Source organism: Grus americana, chromosome 10 (genome assembly GCF_028858705.1).
Source record: "Grus americana isolate bGruAme1 chromosome 10, bGruAme1.mat, whole genome shotgun sequence".
NCBI lineage: Eukaryota > Metazoa > Chordata > Aves > Gruiformes > Gruidae > Grus > Grus americana.
In genome coordinates, this window is record NC_072861.1 from 21,510,160 (window position 1) to 21,533,147 (window position 22,988).

General features: G+C 35.3%; 1 protein-coding gene across 8 annotated transcripts in view; it reads right to left on the bottom strand.

Annotated features, from left to right (window-relative positions):
- DENND4A (DENN domain containing 4A) overlaps positions 1-22,988 on the bottom strand; it is a 63,501-nt gene that overhangs the window by 26,271 nt on the left and 14,242 nt on the right. For 6 of the 8 annotated variants that reach the window (XR_008578588.1, XM_054836537.1, XM_054836535.1 and 3 more), the window contains exons 3-12: positions 16,114-16,443; positions 15,247-15,496; positions 13,561-13,630; positions 11,804-11,973; positions 10,858-11,099; positions 8,491-8,557; positions 4,997-5,055; positions 4,182-4,326; positions 3,412-3,587; positions 1,480-1,580 (exon numbers count right to left, since the gene is read on the bottom strand). Coding sequence is in view for 7 of the 8 variants with exons in the window: in XM_054836537.1 (XP_054692512.1) it covers positions 1,480-1,580; positions 3,412-3,587; positions 4,182-4,326; positions 4,997-5,055; positions 8,491-8,557; positions 10,858-11,099; positions 11,804-11,973; positions 13,561-13,630; positions 15,247-15,496; positions 16,114-16,421 (1,588 nt within the window). In the remaining variant the exon portion in view is untranslated. Of the gene's footprint in view, positions 1-1,479; positions 1,581-3,411; positions 3,588-4,181; positions 4,327-4,996; positions 5,056-8,490; positions 8,558-10,857; positions 11,100-11,803; positions 11,974-12,598; positions 12,695-13,560; positions 13,631-15,246; positions 15,497-16,113; positions 16,444-22,988 lie in introns of those variants that run through there. The other 2 variants (XM_054836539.1, XM_054836540.1) reach the window with 2 other exon arrangements.

A 22,988-nucleotide genomic window follows, 5' to 3' on the forward strand; every position in this document is an offset into this window, starting at 1 on the left:
CACTGCTACACACACGAAGCATGGTAACATTCTAACATTGCCTCAAAAAAGTGAGAGGATGGTTTCATTACTGTCTTTCCACATAATATAATTATAGCCAATCTTATACTGATATCATGTTAAATTCTTTTACAGAGTAAATTGCTTAAAGATCAGTACCACTATTTTTATAGAGTCTAGAGAACATAAGGTTTAAAATTTTTTCTAAAGAAATCCTCACCGTAAAATAGATCAAAATTTTGAAGCAACAAACAGTTTTTATCACCTATCAGCTATATACAGATACTATTGTGCAGCACACACCAATAAACTTCTGTTGCTGTACATTCTAATTGGGACATGATTAAATTCTAGTGACCTCAATAGCCAAGAAGGTGTAAACAGCCTTTAAAAAAAAAAAAAACCTGCCCCGAATCCAGGTGACAATTACAAAGATCTCGTGCAATGTGCTTTCCAGGTATGTATTTCTCAGCCACGCAGTGTTGATCAACCCCATCCTTTTCATACTATGTTGTAACTACTTGCTGTCTCTGCCACGGTAACTTGATTTTACAGTTGCATTATTGCTCCTTAAGGCTCCCACCAATGCCTATGGAAATCATCTTTTAAAGCAGACAGGTACGTCAGAGTGCTGATGGACTTTCTTCCCACTTTACAATGCCCATTAGCCGTGACGCCCAAGCACATCAGCTGGCCTTGACTACATTTCTATTTCCAAATGTCTTAAAGAATCTCACTAATATCATTCCTATCCAATTTTCTGCTTTCTCACATCAAGGTTCAATATACCTTGCTCTGCAATATTTAAGGGTACTATCAATTAATTTTTTTCTTAAAAATGTCCAGTAATTGTGTAATACATTTAAGAACCCAGTGTTTATAAAACATTTGTTATTTCCATTTTAAAATGTTTGGTACTTTCTTTCTTCAGTCTACCATGTTCAAATATCCTCAAGATAAACTTGCAGCTGCAAAAATCCTATATAGCTTTTGGTTGTTCTTTGTACAATAAAGGCTAGGAAACAAATACGGTGTAAAATTATTTACATGAATAAAGCAACACAGAATGAGAACAAAAAGTACTATCAGCTTGAGTGTTAAAGTTATCTCGATTGTCAAGACATCAGTAGACTTGAGCAGGCTTTGAAGACAAAACAAAGGTCTTTATCAGGTCCTGGCCTACTCTGCTTTACTCTTACCTTCTCATATAAGTTGTGCATTTTTTTTGGTACAAGCATAACATAATACAAAAGGGATATCTACTAAGAACTGCCTTATACATATGGAAGTCTCCTCCACTCCAAAAGCCCCTAAATGGGTTCTAATCTCTGGACTTAAAGCACAGATTTTTCCATTCTGTACGAAAACATTATGCTTAGTGTAATGAGTGACTTAAGGACATATTTAATCAGCTATATTTATCTGCTAACGTGGCACACTATATCCAATGTAAATCTTACTATGTACTTTCCCACTCACATTCTGCCAGTTGCTGATATAAATTACTTAAAGTGTTCATCAGATTTTTACAAGGTTTCTTTGGTAAGATCTTCCACGCAATAGCTTTCTTATCTCCAGTTCTGGAAAGAAAAAAAAAAGTATGAGCATACACTGGAACATGTGTATATATAGGACTGTATTCAGATGATTTTTTTATCCCACCAGAGAAATGGGAGAACATATACAATTTACTCCATCAAAACAGGACTGAAAACCAACCAAAGTCAAACTTGATTTACTATATGCAGAGTTGATAACAGCCATCCAACCAATGCCCTGTATTTCAGGATGATGATTATGCAGCCCCACTCTTTAACACTGATATCAATCCACTTAGGACTCATGGAAGATGGATTAATAGTATTAAGCACCTGCCGTTGCACAAGCAACCACCACACATGCCATTCTGACCTGTAAGTACTTAAACTAGGGTGGAGATAATGACCAGAATGCTTGTAGTAACCGGAAATCAGTTTGATATAACTGCTTTGTGTTTAGCGCATATAGATTTGGACTTAAATATATCATTATAATGATGAAAAAAATTTACAGCTTTCTTTGTCAACAGAGGGCACCTGCAAGCCTCAAGACCCTATTGGTGACAAAGTTGCAAAAATTGTAAGCAATCATTTGACACTTTTCTATATCATGAAATTCTAAGGAAATGCAAAGAAAATCAGCTAAAAAGTAGAATGAAATAAATTATTTTCCATTAATATGTAAATAATTAGGCAAATACCAGAAGAAATGCATAAACATGTTCCTCTTAACCAAAAAGTAACAAAACCAAAACGGAAGTTATCACAGCCTAGTTTGAACTATTTCCTAAAAAATCTTTAGAGCAGAATTGCTATACAAATTTGGTATCAGCATAAAATCCTTAACAAAAATTTCTACTTGCAAATACTGAAGATACATAACCTTCTCCAAATTCACACACAACTACTGAAGCAAAAATAAACCCAGAAATAAATTTAGAACGAAAAAAGTTTTTAGTTAGGCATAGCAATTCTGAAAGACTGCTACCAACAGCAGGATGATACAAAAGAACACTGACCAAAGACTTCAAGAAGTAACATTAAATATATTAGACATTGCACTGAAACAAAAGGTCAATTCTGAAATACAAGTTTAATTAATTTTGTGTGGTTTAGAATCTTGAATTAGAAGCTGTACCCTCTTCCGTCTATTTTTGTATCACACAATCGCAAGGAAATAAATAATTCTTTGTTTTGAATATCATAACAATATGGACTGTTTCCCAGTGGTTTTAACAGTGCACTGCTATGCCTTACTAGTATTTTAAACACTGGATAATTACTATTACACAAAAATGTAGTACTCTACACAGTTCTGAAGGAGAAATATTATAATACTGTTATTTCAGTTCATTGATGATGGCATGACTCTAAGTCTTAATTAGGACTCTCTCATCCATGAAGTTCACATCTCTCATTCTCAACATGAAGTTCCTATACTTCATATTGATATGGAGTATGATTTAATTGTTATCATCTTCAAGCAGATGCCCATATGAAGATACTAGAATTTCTTCAACACTAAGAAAGCTGATCATGAAAAACAAAAATGTCTATTCCCCTCCAGGGACAATGAAGTAAGACACAATACGGTTAATCCAGGAAACATGCCAATGCACGCAATAAGATTTTAATGTAATGGAATAAAAGGCAATAATGTTCCATGAGGACTGTACCTCCACTCTGCTGTGTTGAACAGAAGATATCATTTCTAGCATCCTCATTTCAAGGAGGATGATATATTAGAAAGTTCAGAGGTTTAAAACAAACAAAACCCCCCCAAAGTTTTGCTAAAAAGCTAGTTTTTGCCTTTGAAATCGGGAAGCAAAAAAAAAAAATTAACACAGAAGAAAAATTGTTAATATATACTTACTGAGAAATTGTATTGGTATCTAGGTCAACACAGCTAACGTCTGGTGGAGGGTCATAGAGATCAAAGTATCTTGAATCAATTCCCACTATGAATGGGCATGGTGCACTTAACACATCTGCCAGTGCCAAGGGACAGAGAGGAATATACGGGCAAGGCCAGTGGAAGGGAAATATCATCTTTGAAAATATGCAGAGACAAAACCATAGGTTAAACATGTATAATAATATAGTCTATTGCAAGTATAAACCACACTTCGCTAACTGCCACTTCAAAATTATTTAACATGGCAGATAATTATTACTGAGAATCTAGATGCAGATTATTAAATAAAAAATGCACTTATTTCTCTAAAATTCAATGTGTTTAATTTGTAGGAAGAAAGCTCTTTGGTATAACAGACCATAAAATAGTAGAGGTAGCAAAACAATGCTTAGTGAAGACAGGCAGGAAAATAATATATATTTAAAATTCTTCTGCAAGAGAGAATACAGTGCCATTTGGGAAATCAGGAACTCATATTCAGTACATTGTGATGACCAAACAACATGCTTATTTACAATGTTTACAAACAAAGAACCAACAACAGTTACTCTCTCTCTTCTGTCTGTGGGATATCACTAACAACATGAATTTTTCTTTCTAATGATCTTTATTCTTATTTTTAAGTAACCTTCAAGCCTAACAGCACTACTATTAATTTTAGATTTTTACCTAAAAAACATTCTTTTTTTTTCCACTTACAGGTGTATGATAAAAAGAACGTTACTTACAGAGACTAATGCCTCTGTCACACTAGTAAGGACAGAAGGTCGCAATGAATGGATGAGAATTTTATGTTCCGTCACAGCAAATACAAGTAGAGTTACCGCATTTTCAGGTCCTAAATTCTGAAGTAGTGTAGAAAACTTGCCCCCACTGTTACAGAATATAAACACACTGGTGAGTTACAAGGGACCATAAAAAAAAGAAACATTCAATAACAAAATAGAAAACAAGGCATTAAAGTAGGATTTTATAATGTAAATCTGCAAATCTTTCTTTTAAAGACTGCGAGGCAGACTACTCGGTACACTTCACTGTGCAGTGAAGAATGGTTACATCCTAATAGTAACCATAATTCCATGAGACTCTTCAATCAGTCCAGACTATTTTCAGGACATGTGCATGATGATTTTTCCTTTTGAGAAGCAATTTACAGGGAGACAACTTGTGTTTCTTTAATTATTCTCCTGCACAGAGACATGAAAGTTAAGACAGTCACAGAACTCCTTCAATTACCTTGCAATTCAAAAGCTGCACTATCTTGGGAGCCCAGGTATCAACTCCTAGAAAGGGGATCTGACAATCCATATTCTGCCTCAAGAACCACTAAAATTATTTGAAGAAACATATATATTGTTCCTTAAATATGTATCCTTGTCAGGGTGCAGGTCTAATTACATAAATAAACTTCAGATATACTAGCTACACAAGGCACCAGACAAGGTAAGGTAATTTGCAGAATTACAACTCAAAGTACCAAATCTTTTCCACAACGTAAATCAGGAAACATTTCACAATTAAAACAGAAGACATTGCTACTTGCCTCAGTGGAAGGGGTGATGACACAGGTTGGCTAAGAATCAGGTTATCATGTGGAGATAGCTGGAAAAATATTTTAAAATACATTCTTTTTATTCTGAACTTTGGAAATATTTATCAGATATTACACAACCATAACAAAGAACACCTAAAAATAAAATTTAAACTAAGCTGAACCTTATATAGCCGAGTTTTACAGCACTGTAAGAAATGGCATGCAATGCTACGCATCAGTATCTTTTATCAAAGAATGGTTTGGGTTGGAAGGGACCTCAAAGATCATCTAGTTCCAAACCCCTGCCATGGGCAGGGACACCCTCCACTAGCCCAGGTTGCCCAAAGCCCCATCCAACCTGGCCCTGAACACTTCCAGGGATCCAGGGGCAGCCACAGCTTCTCTGGGCAACCTGTGCCAGGGCCTCAGCACCCTCACAGGGAAGAACTTCTTCCCAATACCTAATCTAAATCTCCCCTCCTTCAGCTTAAGGCCATTCCCCCTTGTCCTGTCACTACATGCCCTTGTAAACAGTCCCTTTCCAGCATTTGCGTAAGTTTTAGTAAAAAACAGGCAAAGCACGATATTCCTTTCTTGGTCAGAATTGAATACATTGCATATTCATAAAGAGGAATTTAAAATAGCTAATACTGCGAAAAATTAAATATATTAACTGCTTTAAAATGAAGCCTTCTGTTTTTTTAAGGGAAGTGAGAACCCACAGTTCATACACAGCTTTCACGGGCCAGGGGAGATTCCTTCTGGATTTACAGGGAAAGAGATGGATCAAATGCATAAAGGGGAGAGATGGCAGATCATAATGTAAAGGAATATTTTATTTGGAAGACATGAGAAACGGCTCAACCTAGCTTTGATAGAATCATTAAAATTTGCATGAGTTGAAGATCCAAGACAAAGATCTTATTAATTCACATTTCTTTCTTACAGTGGTAGGACATCAAGAGAAATCTTTCATATATTCAGCATGAATAAGAGGATTCAAATGAGTACAAGAATACAGATCAATTTATCAAAGTTCGGCTGATGTTTTCAGCCATAGTAACAAGATACCAGTTATCTTAATCCTCCCTGCTAGGAGGTCATGCATTTTCTATCTATTGGATAAAAGCACACATACAAGCAGCAGTAGTAATTATGTAAGCCACAGTAACTTGTACAACTAAGCTGCAAGTTCAGACAACTTTTAGTAACATTTCCTTTTTGAGTACGTTTCACCTTAGACCCCACTGCAGATGACGGGACAATAGAAGCCAGATCAGATGAATTAGTAATATAAACGCCGAAGAACTAAGTCCCCTAACACTGTGCCTGGACAGACACAGAGAAGGAAGGACACTAACAAGAGCCAATGCAGTACTGCTTCCCTGCATAGTTCACATAACAGAGCTTTTGAAAGCTGATGCTACATTTAGCTTCAATGACAAATGAGGATGGCCACACCACTCTACATGCCAGATTTGTCTTCAAGTAAGTCACCTTGTGACAACAACCACCATTAGTTTGTTCAGTGAAAGAATTCAAAGAACTCATTTTTTCAGCCTGAGGTAACCTTCATAAACTACCCTCAGAAAGGAAGCATCAGCCTAATGTCCTATGAGTTTTGTGTTTCAACAAAAGCAGATAAACACAATCAAGCATCTATTCAAAAAGCATGTCTCCCTTGGGCAGAAGGGGCACTTACTGCCCCCGTTCTTCAGAGGGAGAAGAATATTACTCTGTGTGCTTTTTGAAGGTTGTGAACACATCATTAGAACAGAACATATGTGTAATAAGAGGATGTAGAACATGGAGAATGGAGGCTAGGAGATTTCAAATCAGGCTGGCAATCAGGAACATTCCTAAATCTTTTACTAATGGCTGTAATTTCTTTGAAACTTGAAAGTCAAACACATGCCATGTTCTCTCTCACTTGTAACAGATGCTAAGAAGGATCTGAGAATGCATTACGTATCCAGACTTGTATACGTGTAGTTACTAAAATATATCAGGTCTCATTTTCAGAAAGGATATAGGCATTTGCAAGACATTCTACAGCAACACATTCAGAAGGATTTGCTATACTAATTATTTAGAAAAAGACCATCATGTTTTAAATTAACAAGCTTCAGAGAGAAATTACTATTACTATGAAATGGAATCCTAAAAAATTGTAATTTTCAAGAATACAGGCATTTACCTCACTATTTTGGGGAAAATACCTTGGATGCAGTCACCTGTGATTTTATTCAGCAGAGTATCAAGCACAACTCAAAAGACCCTGAAAGCAGCTTGAAGGAAGTACTTATTCACAGACCTCAACTACCACTGCCTACTTTAAAAGCAGCATGTTCCCTACCACAAGTATTTTATTGAATGTGAATATATAAAAAAAAGATGTAAAAATACTGGGTTTTGAATTGAACTTTAAAACCATAATACAAGTGACGGAAGCATCAAATACAGTTTTAGTATAACTGTTCTCCAACCCCTTTTCAGTAAAAGTAATAAATGTCACTTCTTTAGAATATCCAAGTGCACTAAGAAGTATCTTTAATATTCAATACATTCTATAAAGACATAACCAAGATTGTATTTATTCTGAAAGACTTCACTAGCACACAGGCTATTATATTAAGACTGAAAACCACACAGGGCTCTTCATATTTTATTGCATACAAGTAGTAACAGAGAATAACATCATTTTGTAACAACTTGTTCAAAACCACAGGATTGGTAGAATTACTACAACCGGAATAGAGATGTCTTTTCTCAGCAATAAAATTTTAACATGTCTCTACCCATTTTGCCTCTTCAGAGGGAAAAAATATGAAGATTTAATAACACTTCACTTAAGAAGTCTTTGAGTTAGGGATTTCCTCTCTCCTACCAACAGTGACAAGGGTGAAATTTCACATAACGGGTAACCTAATCCTAGCAATTACACCATTTCACTCACACGCAGTAAAATATGCTAGGTCTTGCAAGTAGGACAGAATAAGGGTCAGGTTTGATAAACTATGCCTCTGCTGAACGTGCATGGCTCTTGAAGTTTTCAGTAAGAGCTATCCATTATGTACAGGACAGCATGAAGCCCTTTGGGAAAATGGGTAATCATGAATATACTCTTCACATCTGGTTTTAATTTTATTTATTTTGCACACAGCCTTCATACAGTAGCAAGAAGAAAATGGTTCAAAAGCTATTGGAAAAAATCAAGCCAGATGCCAATTTTGAGTAGTTTTTCATTAATTTCCATATACGTTGAAAAAAATAATTAAGTTCTAAGCTCACTAAACAGTACCTTGTAATATCTCATTAAAGTCCTTAACTAAACTGGAAACAACATTGAGAAATCCATAAAAAATTAAGTGTATGAATTTAGGAAAAAAATCCTGAACAAAAAAAATTTGAACATAAAAGTTACATTTTCCATTTACTAACCTGTTAAACAGCTGGTTTGTCTTCACTTAAGACATAGCTATTAAGAAGAAATTTACACTTACCTGAACTAGAATTCTTGGCCTCTGAGGGGATGGAAAAGGAACTTTATGCATGAAATGGGAAATGTGTCTGGAGGAAAAGAAAAATACCAACTTAGTAGAAATTATAAGCTTAAACTGCTTTACCTCAAGACAAAATTATTGCCAGTAAGAGAAATTATTATCTAAAAATGACACATACTTATTCAAAAGATAGAGCAAAAAAAACCCCAGCCCCCAAATCCTGCAGGGATATTCTGACCTTGAAAACCTATTTTTCTACTAGTAAAAATCAAAATGGCAGGCCAGATTATCTTTCAGACTTCAAGCTTGGTTTGTGAGACTGAAAAATTACAAAGAGCTTTTTTTTTTAAAATAGATTTGTAAAGTAGAAATATTGATGTTTGAGTATCGCCATTTTACAATCATGCTTCTGAGATTGGCTTGAAATAGCACTATACCTCAGAGACTAGCACTGCTTATTTGCAAAAAAATATTCACAGCTGAGTATCAAGGAGAGTCATTAAGTTCATCCATTTTCTTCGCATCCATTTTCTTCACTTCCAAATAGAAAATGTTATGATGAAAAAAATGTTAAAGTTTTTCCATATACCACAAATACAAAAAAAGTTTTTAAAATTTGAATAAGTTCTCAGTTCTATACTTTAAACTTACAAAAGTTTTAAAAGTGTAGGAGTTCCACATAATACACACTTTCACATTAAAAGATACTATATGCAATCAGTAGAAACTCAGGAAGAAACAGGTAATCCACCATAAACCGCATGCTACAGTACATATTTTACTGTGATTTCTGCAACTTTTACCATTATTATGACGCAGACAACCCCCAAGTTTTGAAGAAATTCAGAGAAACCCACAAATAAGCATTGATTTATATAGAAGACTTGTTTTACATGTTTCTGACTCAAAGCTATATATTTCATACATATGTTTCAATGTAGCTGCGTATTATGCCATTAGACACAGGCAAAAAAACCCCCCCACATTTTTACTGTGCTTTTATTTTTCCGCACTTATGCTATGCTTAATTTTCTGTCGCAGTTCTACAATCACATAACTGGCATGAACCAGAAGCAGTCTTGTGCCTCTTCAACTGACCTCCCTTGTGTCAGCATTGATGTCTGTGCAGCCACATGGCAGCGAGAACAGGAAAGGAACCAGGCTGACAACGGACTTGGGGTTCTGTCTTTATTACCAGTGTACGAAAATGGTGGCAGAAATATGGACCATACAGCAAACATCGAGGGAAAGGCCTGCTGCTTGCAGAAGCAGGGCTGACTGAAAAATGGTCAAATACACATGCATGGCACAGACAACCTTCATCATCATTAAAATAGTTGAAGAAACTAGGCTAGATACTATAGTAACTTCATGCAAGACACTGTAGCTATATTTAAATTATCCACAGTAAATTGACCAGTTTACAAATCCCAGAAATCAGAATAAGCAAATAAATCTGTAAAATCAAAATTAATAAAATATTTATTATATATACTTCCCATTCATTCACAAAATTCAAACCCCCAAAATAGTTCTCATCTTAAAAAAATAAAAATCTTTTCATTATTAGAAGTTTATACTATGAGAATTTTAAAACAGGTATAGTAGATATAAAGTGGAATAATGAAGTGGATAAACAATCACAAAAAATGCTCAAGCCATAAAGCCAAAGTCTCATAAAAGTTAATATTGAAGTTTAATCAGAAAAAAGACTGATGTGCAATAAAATAAAAAAGCAAATATTGCATTGGAAATCTGATGCAGTTAACAGCTACGTTAGCCTAGAAATGTTAAATGGTATTACATACCAATTACGGATAACCACTCCTTGGATTTAAGGATTTCCTCTGCATTTTAAAATGTGAAATCCTTTACGTAAGAAGAAAATTAAGTTTATTCATTACAAATAGAAGATTACTAGTACAAAAATGAAATCTGCTTTATTATCTCTCATTAAACAACAAATAGGCATTTGAAAAAATGTAAAGCTACATATTTCATTCTCCAAACTTAATGTATGCAACATTAAAAAAGGATTTATAATGTTGCTTCTCCTGATCACTATGCTAAAGGGTACAAAGCCAATTAAAAAAAGGCTTTCAGAGATACCTTTGCAGACACTTAAGTCACAAATAAAAATCTAGACTTTTTCAGGAAGTACGTTAAGATACACAATCAATAGAGAAAAGTGCTTAATCTAGCATAACCATTACATTTAATTTTGAGGACTAAAGTCAAAAGGATACTATAGGAAACTTAGAAGTAAAAAAAAAAAAAAAAAAAAAACAAAAACCAAAAAACAAAAAACAAAAAACAAAGAGCTCTCATCAACTGAAATTACTGTTTGGAATTTTTGAAATTACTTACTTCTCAATGGGCAGGACATGTGGACCAGAAATGGAGTAACGATACAGAAAGGTAAGAAACTTCTTGAAGGCATCAAAGAAGGGCCAGTGAGAGAGCAGACAGATGCATTTGTTTGTTTGAACTGTTCTGCATGTGTCTGACTTTCCCTCGACAGCAGCTGCTAATCCTAGTTGAGCTTTTTGTTTGTCTGTGAGATTCTCTTCAGGATACAGTTCATAAAACTGAATAGCAGCACCGTATACCTGCAAACAATATAGTCGATTTGAAGTCAATATGTCTGCTTCAATCTTCAAAGCAATCTAACAAACCCCAAACATGCAAGGAAAATCAAGTCTATGTTACTGTTTGAAAAGTTACATTAATGCACCATCTTTTGAAGTAATCTATTCCAGAATATTCTTAGGGCTGTGAAAATCCAGACTATTATTTATTTAAAACACTTAATGTCATATGAGAAAGAGTAATTTATGAAACTATTTAAGTGAGAGAAAAATAATGATTATACAGAGTACAACTACAGTCAACTGCACCTACAATCGCCTTTAAAGCTATTTTAGGAATCCTTTCTAAGCAACTCAAAACAGTGTTCCTCTGACATCCAATTTACTTTTTAGAACAAGTATATACATGCAAGGTTGTTTCCACGCTTGCAATAAAAATAGTATACTTGCATGTATATGCAGTCAGAATTTTTATAGCGCTCTAGTTTCAAAGGCTAACATGATTGGAAAGCAAAGGAGTACAGGCTTATATGATCAACAGTCCAGCAGTGAAATAAATGCAAGTCACTCTTTAAAGAGTCTTTGAATTAAGTCCAAATGAATAGATTCAAGTTTGTCTGTGAAAATATGCATTATCATCATCCTGAAAAGATAAACAACCAATTCTTTTAAACTTAAATTTAAAACAATTATTTATTTAATTCTTTTTTAAGCTTTCAAAATACCTTTTCTGCAGAAGCTCCAGTTAGTACAAATGTAGAAAAAACTGGGAGAGGGTATTTACTGTTAGATGGCCAACATTCAATCGTTGCACCCATAGGTAGACAAAAAAGAGGCACGGATTCTGGTAATGGGAATGATTCATAATCTTCTTCGGGATATCTGCATATTAAACCTATAAAGGCAATTTGTAAAGAGGTAGTTATGTAAGGAATAACAGAAACACAATTGTAATAGCTCAGTCCATAAAAACATGCCCAGAAAAATCACATATGAGCATACACTAACTTCAGAGGATCCATAAAGGAAAGTCGTAAATAATCAGGCATAGCAAATAGCTGGAAAGGGGCAGCATGCTTCCGAGGCCTAAGGAGAAATCACCTGACTAAAACATTGGACTGAAGTCCTACTTACTATTCTAGGAACTATTCATAACATCTACCTATTTCAGTTTGCAGTTGTATGCATCTCAGTATTATTGTAATAGTTCACATTCATCGCTACTATGAGTGAAGATTTAAAATTTAGTTGAAAAAATGGTAACCTGAATAATTGAGAAATAAGACTGATGTTTTCAATTATGAAAGCAATTACTTCTTGCCAACAAGAGTTTCCTGAGAAATCTGATAATATGTTAGATATAAGGTTTTTTTCTAAAATATCAATAGAACTCAAACAATTAATTATGTTGATCCACCTTAGCTGAGGCTTCAGCTAATGTGCTATCAGACTAATGTGGTTAGACTTAATTTTAAACATAGCTGTAAAACAAAGTTCTGAAGCAGAGGCTCTTAACATACAGGTTTTCAGTTACATCATACAGCTGTAGCAATCTATCCTTGCTCACTGCCAGCCCAGGGGACTCCAAACTGAGAATGAATATTGTGTGAAGGAATGTAGGATCTCTCTGCATTGGAGAACACAATCACTACACATTGTTTTCTAATATACAGTGAAATATTAATAAGCAATAAAAACTGGTAATCAAGAAGGGCAGTGGTATATTTCCCCCTAAGAAGCAAAATCTTGTGCAAGCTATACTACCAGATGTGGGGCTTCTTAAAATTTTTATTTATTTACAAATTTACTGCCCACCTTTTAGTTAGTCCTAAACTACTGTTGTTTACAGAGATCAGCATCTCAAAGGGATATAAGTGCATTAAAGCTTAAGTCTGAAGCATGCTCGAGACCTGCACTCAAACAAAATCAGGGGTTTAAAAAAAATCCCAAACGACAACACATTTCATCAGAACCATAGCAAATCTAATTCTGTCTCATAAATAAAACAACAAAATAAAGATGATACACAATCCAAAAATACTTTAAGAGCTCAATGCTACTGATGTTCAGGGCAGTGTGGAAGTCTGCAATATTCTTCAAAATGTTTCTTAAAGTGATCATGAAAATGCATGAAATAATTTTTGTGATATTGTCTTCTGAATATATATACACATCCCCTAAGAGACAGTTATCAGCAACAAAAACCAGAGGTAGGAGACACACAGATTTGTAGAAACCTTTTAATATAAAGCTGAGCTTCCAATTAAAAGCAAAATTTAAAACAAAGGGGTCATGAAACATAATTCTAAGGCTTATTTTAGGACATTATTTTAAAAGAATTCTTCAGGGAAAGATTCCTTTTTGGATAATGCCAAGACAGTGTCTTTGTCAAATAATTCTTTGATAAAAATATGTATTACATTACAAATAAGCCTGTACATCCAGAACTGAAGGTAAAAAAAGCTAAATAGTAGTTACATACCAGCTTTATATGATATGGTGTTGGTTTTTGCCACAGACTTTTTATAACATAAATATACTGCTGAGCCCCACTGTAAGACAAAAGAAATTATTGGATTACATGATGAAGTATAACAAAAGAGTGTAACAGAAAAGAATGGAGGAAAGTCTCCTCTTCCTTGTTTACAAAGAACCATAATTTACATGTGAAAACATAGAGCATTAAGATATAGGAATTTGGGGCCTGCTACACTATCCTTTCTGACAGTGGCCACAAACATTTAACTGAGAAGTCTGTGTTAGCTCTGAGCTGACCAAGCCATGGCACGCATCAGCCTGACCTCTAAAACAGAACTGGTTTATAGACTGAAGCACGCAATCTATAAATTCCTCTCTAAAACATCTGTTAACACAAGTACAGAATTTTAAGTACAATTGTCATCTATATAAATATTTATACCTTTCTCCATTTTGTTAAACTTGTGGCTTAAATGTGTATATAGACAGATACACATACATGTACCCATTTATATATATAAACAGGCAGAGAGCACAATGTTTCTGTTATTAACTACATTTGTGTATTACTTTAAGTTAATACTTAACAATTTTCTTTTGTGCCTGCATTTTTATTGTAATCACGCTAATCTTTAAGCCTGATTCCTTATTCCATCTGTGATTTCACAGTCTGTGAAACACTGCAGCATAACGTCACAGTTTTTACAGCTTCTAAACAACAGTTTCCTTTCTGGAATTGTTAATGTTTTTAAATATTTTTGAAGTTCTCAGTTTCTGGACATGAGAATAAAGAACATGGAAAGCCACAGGATTGAAAAGACCAGCACCCTTCAAGGGCACACGAAGGCTTTATAGATGGGTGAAAGATATAACAGTTTCCATAAGACAGCATTCCCATAACCCAGTCAACGCAAGGACTGGTAGAACCGAGAAACCCATTTGTTAATGTCTACAGGCATTTCTTTAAAAACAAGAACAGATCAATTTCCATGATCTTTTTTTTTGCATGATACTACTTGCATTTGCAGTCAGCATCCTCATCAGCACGCTGACTTTTGAGGACCCTACGAAAGGCAGCATATAGGGCTGCAGATTCAATGAGGAGACACCTAAATATTAAGTTCTGCAAAACAAAGTGCTGTGACACCTGGGTGTTTTAGCAGCTCTAGCTTTGGAACCATATTAAGCATTTAAACAGGCTTCCAGTCAACAGCATCCAACATGACTCATATGCAACTTTCTTCAGAGAAAAAGTTTGTGAAATTACTGAGGAGAATGACACTTATAAAATAGCATTGTTGGTAATGGGAGAGTTTAAAAACAAAATAGAAGGCACTAGTTAAATACAGAATTCCCATCACAACAGTAAAATCAGCATCAGAAACAGCCATGTCTGTAAAACCCACAGTTATACACATGGTGACACAACAGGTCCAAAGGACTAACCCAAAGCTGAAGTCAGCATTTCTAAGTCAGCACTAAAAAGACTATTTGCTCCAAGACTTCCAAAAAGACTTTGTTCCAAGCAGGAACAACAAAATGTAATGCTCCAACTCTTCCAAGATTTGATTTATCCTTGGAAAGTGCTTAGCAAAATTTTTCACCAGGTACTCTGAGAACTGTCACAAATACTCCACAAACATTACATCATTGAATATCAAGTGTTCAAAATCCAGATTTTGCATCTTACCATACTATTATTAAGATTCTTGTCAACCTTGCAGAATGTATGTGGAGGGGTTTCTCCTTTACTTGGTATGATTATACATATATCCGTAACAGCCAACGTGTTTTGTGTCATGTTTTCGAATGCTCTTCGGTAAGTGATGTACACTCTTTGTGATGAGGCACTGCCACTAATATTAGCAGGCCGACCATATGGAGTAGTTTGAATTATTTCACAACCTTGCTTTACTCTTTCTTTCCCATCATATAAAACCCTAGTTAAAATGGGATGAACAAAAGTCAGAAGGCATATAATGTTTTTTTAAACACTGAATACTAATACTATACTAAGAATTATAACTGAATAGTACTAGTTTAACAGCAGCTCTTGTCTCATGTCTGATCGAAACATTTTTACTGATAAGTTCAGGTCACGTTATAGCAAACTGCATTCTAACAGAAAAGCTTCATGATAAAACTATATTAGTTTTCCTCACATAAAAGTAATGTATTTTATTTACTGCAAAATAGTATTATTTTCAATTCTATTAAAGATTCATTGCCTGATCTTAAGAATGTCATACAAGTCACCTCTTTTCAATCCATATTAAATAGGTTAAGCATCTTATCTCAACCAGAATATAGACATTGAAAATTGTAAATGGCTTTGAAAACTCCAAAATGCAAAGGATTACAGTTGTCACTAAAATCCACTCAACATGCATTTTTTCTACCATACTGGGTTACAGTATGTTCAAGACAACAAATACCTTCCTGCTTAGAGTTTTACCTTATATTTAAAAAAGTATGATATTTCAATAAAGCTGCTTTATTTGCTCATTAGTCAAATAAAACTGCCCAAATCACCTACTGGAACAGAAAAACCACTCACCCGAGATCAGTAAGCGGGGGCTTATCCCTTCCTCGGCGATAACAAAGGAATATTTGCGGTCCCACAAGACTGCCGTTATTGAGATCTGCAGACAGTCCTGAGGGAGTAACATCTATGCATTTATATCCCTGAGGAACTTCCTCCCCCAGAGATTTATTAATTACTGTTACATCTGTAATAGGTTCTTTTGGTTTAGCGATTTTATGGCAAGCATCATTGAAGTGGATTTCTTCCTCTAGTGGTTTTGAAATATCTGTTAATCCTGCGACAACAAAGTAGTCAGCAACACGAGCCCCTTTGTCTTCCATCTTCCATTACAAGATGTTATAACTGGCAAGAAAGAAATACATATCAGTATTTTGGAAGGAAATTATAAGACATTAGAAATAATAAAATTAGGTTTATTTTTAAAAACAGAAAATTTGCAATAATATAAATGAAAACACAACAGAATACAATAGAAAGAGAGATCCATTATCTGATCATGTAACATTTTTCATTTGTAATCACAATCTTTCCACTTGGGAATTCTGAGCCACCATCATGAGAGCTACTTGTTAAATCTTGGAATGGAAAACCTAAGCGGCCTCTTTTTGTTAACTTATACACTAGAGTAGCTGAACCAACAGGAACAGTAACAGCAAAATACTGTGCAAAGTTCTGGAAATAGTTTACTACTTAAAGCTCATGGCTGAGCCAAAAAATAGTTCTCATGTATTTTGCATACAGTCTATTACTGCACTCTGTTCACCGTGACAAGGGATCTCCTAAGGCATGATCTGCAATTAATTTGCTTTCTGAACACTGAACATATATGCAAAGGCTGTCTTGATTGTTCTAAGGATACAGCTACAATATTTGCAGCCATCTTACCCTATGGGATTTTACATCCGATAGCAAGGCCAGATCTTCTTAGAGTATTTTTGCAGGCTAAAAGTTGATACCACTTTATTTTATAGCGTTTTGGGGCTCAGATCCTCGATATGCAACCCATCCATAGCCAGCAATATACCAGCTTTTATTCAAAACATTTAAAACAAGTCAACTTCAATGCACTACAGACCACTGTGAAACAAAAACATTCAAGACCACATGAAGTTATTCGTAATGAGAAGGAATACAGTCCTGCTGTTCCAGCCAAACTGTGTTGGGAAATTACATTCTTTCTTCCTGGAACGTATTGATAAAAAAATTCTTTACATATGAATTCTTTCTGTATAGTTTTTTTTGCAATGTTTGCTACTAATGTTGTAAATTAACTTCAGCACAGGAAAGTAATATCTGTAGGATGAAAAGATGGCCTTGCAAACAATGCAGTACACTACATAGCAGGAGATTCAGTTTACTCTTTGTCAGAGACTCTTGAATACCTTTGCAAGTCACTTAAACCTCATGTCTTACTTAAAAGCTTGATTTTGCAAGTAAAGAAAATATTTTGTGCTCCTGCATGGAACATTGAGAAATGGCCTAAAAAACGTTTAAGTCACTCATATGTGCCGAAATCTTGCTAAAGTAGCTTCAGGAAGTTTACTGTCATCAAGTTCCAAACTTTTTAAACCAGACAAGCTACTTAAGACTCCCTTTTGTTAAATTAATTTTGTTTGGGTGTAAAATTTTATTGCAAGAGAAACTGTTACAACACAGGAGCTTCAAGAGCTTGCTAACATTCAGAAACTCAGCAAACAGAATTCAAAACAGCTTGAATGGTTGATACAAGACTTCGATTTTCATGCCACCTTTATTCCAGTTGCTTTATCTCCCTTTATTTTTTGCTCTAGGTAGCAAGTATTAAGCCTTATCGAACTTCATACCATCATAATTCTTGCATTTTACCAACAATTCTTCATTAAAACAAGCAAAATAAATGTGGACATCTCTTGCTGGTAATTAGGGAAATTATGTCCTAAGTTGATATTCTGCATTTAATCAAGTTGTTCCAAGCTGACCTCAGATTTCCAGCACCAGTCCCTGCTCAAGACGGAAGAATGTCAGCCTGTGCCTGATCACTTCTATCAACCCCATCCACCAGTGCAAGAAAGGTAATCCCATCTTCCTTCTCTTATTTTGTAGGTTGGTTGTATTTTGCTGGAGTAACTGACTTGACTAGTTTCTAAAGTCACACGAAAATGAGTAACAGTTTTTATTTTAAGGTTATTTACATTATTCCAGAAAACAGCAAGAAAAACCAGCAAACTATCTAACCTTTATTTTTTTTTGTATGGTTAATAAGCAATATGGGACACTTTAGAACACATGGTTACTGGGAAACATTCATCAACATATAGCAGTGTAACAGTTTGTAAATGACTGTTCAGCTTGTTTTCTGAGACGAGAGAGAATGCAGTTACAAAACTAAGCTTAATTTAACCTAAATTCAGTTATTTCAAAAACATCTGGAATATATTATTCAATTAGTAGTATATGAGAGCAATAACTACAAACTCAAACTTCTCCTTGAGTGATATATCCAAAGGCACACAAATTCAACCGCTGCATACGCCTATTACTTCACTGTACGTCTGGCTTCAGCAAATCCAGAATAGGCTAGCAACAAATACGTGGACAGATGAAGTAGTTTCATAAAGCATCTTTAAACTCTAACATAAGACCAAACACTAACATCTTTTAGCTAGCACGACTGAAGTTCTAAATATTTCGTAACATTAACAATTCTCTATAAAACTTAACTACAGTATACTACATTTTAATTGTCATGAAAACTTTCTATCTTCATCAATCAGCACTCACTCTAAACCAATGGATAACAGTAACAGTTATGGATAACTAACAGGGTTTTTTTAAAGCTACAATGCACTGGATAAGCATTTACTCTTAAGTTAAGAAAATAACAAAATATATATAAAAAAATAAGCAGTTGCTTTTAAAAAGTTGTATCATTTGAAAATGCATCAAGAAATGCAGGAAAAAAAAGAATACTCCATAATGTAGATCAGAAAAGAACTATGGTCAAAGACTGCTCAGAAGATAGAGGGGGATATTTATATAAAATCCAAAATATTCCTCAAGAATTGCTGAGGAAGAAAGGACTGGCTAAGTAAAAGCTACCAACCAAGCAATTTAAAGTCAATGCTTATGCCGTCACCGGCTTCGGTGAAAAAGTTTTCCATTAAAAGACTTCAGAAAAGAGAAGGTGGACTGAAAGCCGGCTAAGTCTTGCACTGTTGTGTATGAAAAATGCTCAGTACAAAGCAGCAGAAACACTACAAAATTGAACTTTACCTTAAAAATTCCAAGTTAGAAAAATGCTAATTTCTATTTTGTTCTGTTCTTTTTCTCATTAGCATTATTTCACAAAACTACACCAGTTTCTGGAGTGCTTCACAATGACATTTAAGTTGAAAAGAAAACAATATTTTAGTAATCAAAATTATAAAACTATGACTTAAAATTGCAAGCAAGTCTTGTAACTTCAGTGTATTAGCAGCACACTATTCCACTTTAATTAGCTAAGACAGCATTACAAATAAACAGAAAGATCTACATACATTATACTGAAGAATCACTGCTATCTCACAATTTAAGCCTTGCTATGAATTATTTCATATTAAGTTTATATCAAAAGTCTTAAATTGAAACATTCATTTATTCCCAAAAGCACTTTCAAGAAAAACTGGGACAAGCTCTCCTCGTTTAGAGTCTGTTAAAATTAGAATCCCCTACATACAAACACCTATCACACAAATTTGCTTCCTAAGGTTATAGCAAGTAATACACAAGTCAGCAAGACTTTCATAATTTAATGCAGCTTTTACAGAAGGGAGGGGGAAAAAAACCAAAAAAAACCCCAACCTAGCTGATGATGCATGATCCCTTCAGATCTTTGCCTTCTGATACAAAGGCTTGCAGCTAAAAATAGGATAAAATGCAGAAGATACCAAACAATTCAGTGGTATTTTATTCAAGCCAACTTAGACTTTTCTAGAGGTACTGTGATACTCAAATTTTCAACATCTGTATACTGTGAGAGCAGATTTATGCAAACTTTATGGTAACAGACCCCAGAAAGAAGGTATATAATGTGAGCTAACTCAGTGACAAATAATCATTCTGAGAAAAGCAATTTCACATAAACTGACAAATCTGAATAATTTCTGTAGAAACTCTTACCATAAAGGTATTCCAAAGCATGTTAAAATTATATACATCACACAGTACTGCAAGTCAACTTCCAGGAAAAAAAAAAACCACAACAGAAAAAGTCACACTGCACAAGAGCATTGCTTGAAGCAGCAGCTCCCAGGTGAAGTTCAACAGCATTAATGGTGCCACACAGAGAAGCAGCTAGTATTGCTTCTCCACAGTCATCTGGGGACAAAAGGCTGCGCTCTGAAGACAATGCCATGGGATCATAAACATAACCTCTTACAAAACTCCCTGGAAACAAGTGCAATATACAGTCTGAGCAATCTCACAACAATAATTTTCAATGGACTGCATGTAACTAATACCACTAGAAATTACACACCATGAACATCAATAAGAAAAAAAAACCTTGCAGATTGACTGACTGAATAATGCACTGAAAACACACACAGACTTCACAGATCATGACTATAAATGTGGGAGAAAAGAGTTTTTTGCTATTTCTAAAAAGATGGGAACAAGGGAAACAATCAGATAATCCTGCCACAGATCCACAAACTATGAGCTTGATTACTCTGCTGAAAGACAAAGGGTAAACTCAGTTTCATTGTTTATTCAGTTTAATTTTTTACTATCATCATATTTCTTCATAAACATTTAGGAAATACTAATTAATAATTTTCACTAACTGTCACCACTGTTATAATTCATAGGTGCTGACATAAGAAAGACATCGAGCTGTTGGAGCGAGGCCAGAGGAGGGCCACAAAGTTGACCAGAGGGAAGGAGCACCTCTCCTATGAGGACAGGCTGAGAGAGTTGGAATTGTTCAGCCTGGAGAAGATGCGGCTCCGGGGAGACCTAATTGCAGCCTTCCAGTGCCTGAAGGGGCTACAGGAAAGCTGGTGAGGGACTGTTTATGAGGGAGTGTAGTGACAGGACAAGGGGGAATGGCCTGAAGCTGCAGGAGGGGAGATTTAGATGAGATGTGAGAAAGAAATTCTTTACTGTTAGAGTGGTGAGGTACTGGAACAGGTTGCCCAGAGAGGTTGTGGAGGCCCCATCCCTGGAAGTGTTTAAGGCCAGGTTGGATGAGGCTTTGGGCAACCTGGGCTAGTGGAGGGTGTCCCTGCCCATGGCAGGGGTTTGGAACTAGATGATCTTTAAGGTCCCTTCCAACCCAAACCATCCTATGATTCTATGATTTTAACAACTGCACGAAAGAGATTAATCTGAAAAATTAGCTTTGTGATCTAACATTATAGATCTATTGCTAGTGTTAAAAGAGAATCAGTCTGCTGCGAAGTGATAAATAAAATACGGGTGGGACTTAGATCTCACCACTGAATTCAGAAAGAACAATACATACATTAACTTATTTTGCTTCCAACAAATCTTTTTTCTATTTGCCATAAGTTATCTGCAACTCTCACATAGAAAGCAAGCAAAAATTGAACGGCATGCTTTTTATATCAGCTCACTTATTTTCAGATAAAACAACTAAATCAGTGTCCAAGCTTTTTGAACAGATCACATTTTTCATTCAAATATCATAAGAGGGAAGTACACATCAGCTTTTTCCTCACCATATGACTAGAACTAATGTGGATTGCCGTATATTCCATCTGTGCAGCAGCAACAGGCACGATGCTTTCTGAAGTTCAGAGTTTACTCCATAGATGCCCTACACCATTTCCATGGAAAAAATACTGATATAATTCATACAACCTGCTCCTACCCACAAACTTTTGTAGAGGTAACTTGTAAGTGGGCTGTGGACTAGAACTGCTCTAGCAGTGCCAGCTTCTTTGCAGGAGTCCGCTTTCCCAGACAGCTAAAAAGGATTTACTTGTATGCTTTTTGCATGTGCAAAAAATACATGACCTGTGAAAAACAGCAGTAAGGACCATCCGACTCCACTAGAATAGTTTTGCCAGTCCACCTCTGTCAGACACAAATACAAAATCTGCCTCATAATCTTTTAATCTTCCTGTCTTCATTCCCATTTCTTCCTGCATTTTCCTTTGAGAATATTAAATCGCTTATTAATTTGAGTTCCTTATTAGGCTCATTAGCTGTCTAAAGCAGGTGACATTTTACTTTGTTAGCCTGACTCCAAAGAGATCTTCCGTTTGTAAACAAGGAATGAATGTCTCCTAGTGTAGCTTGGAAACCAGCGCAGGGCTCTGCAACACATCTTTTTTAAAACAGTTCAAAGCTTTAATAAAAATGGTGATTTTTTTTTTAAGCGTTCATCATATAAGCATATTCCAAGAACTTCCTTCCTTTGAAGGCACATGAAGAGTAGACAGACAAATCAGTGACCAATTTTTAAAAATTGCCAGTAAAGGTCTAACAGCCCCTAGCATTTCAGTCTCATATGTGTACTGCTGCATTATCCTGTCGAAATATGCTGCCAAAGCACAGAAACGTGGTGGCTAGTCATGCAAGAGCAAAATGAAGTTAACTGGATCTGTCAGTCCTGCTATGGCTACTCAGAACCATTTCTCAGCCATGACACTGCACAAATCACATGAGAGTTCAACAGTCTCAAGAATATGTGAATAACTGCAGTTACGCAGGGAAAAACCATCACCCCATCCCTGTACTTCCAAAATTGTCTGGCAAAAGTGACAGTCAAGCCTTTTGCCCCCCCGCCAGTATTTTCTTTATAGCAAGCAAACAATCCTGGAAACAAAGCAGAAGCACCTTAAATATCACAGGAATTCTCTCAAGTCAGAACACAAGCCTTTTGAAAACTCTATGTGTTC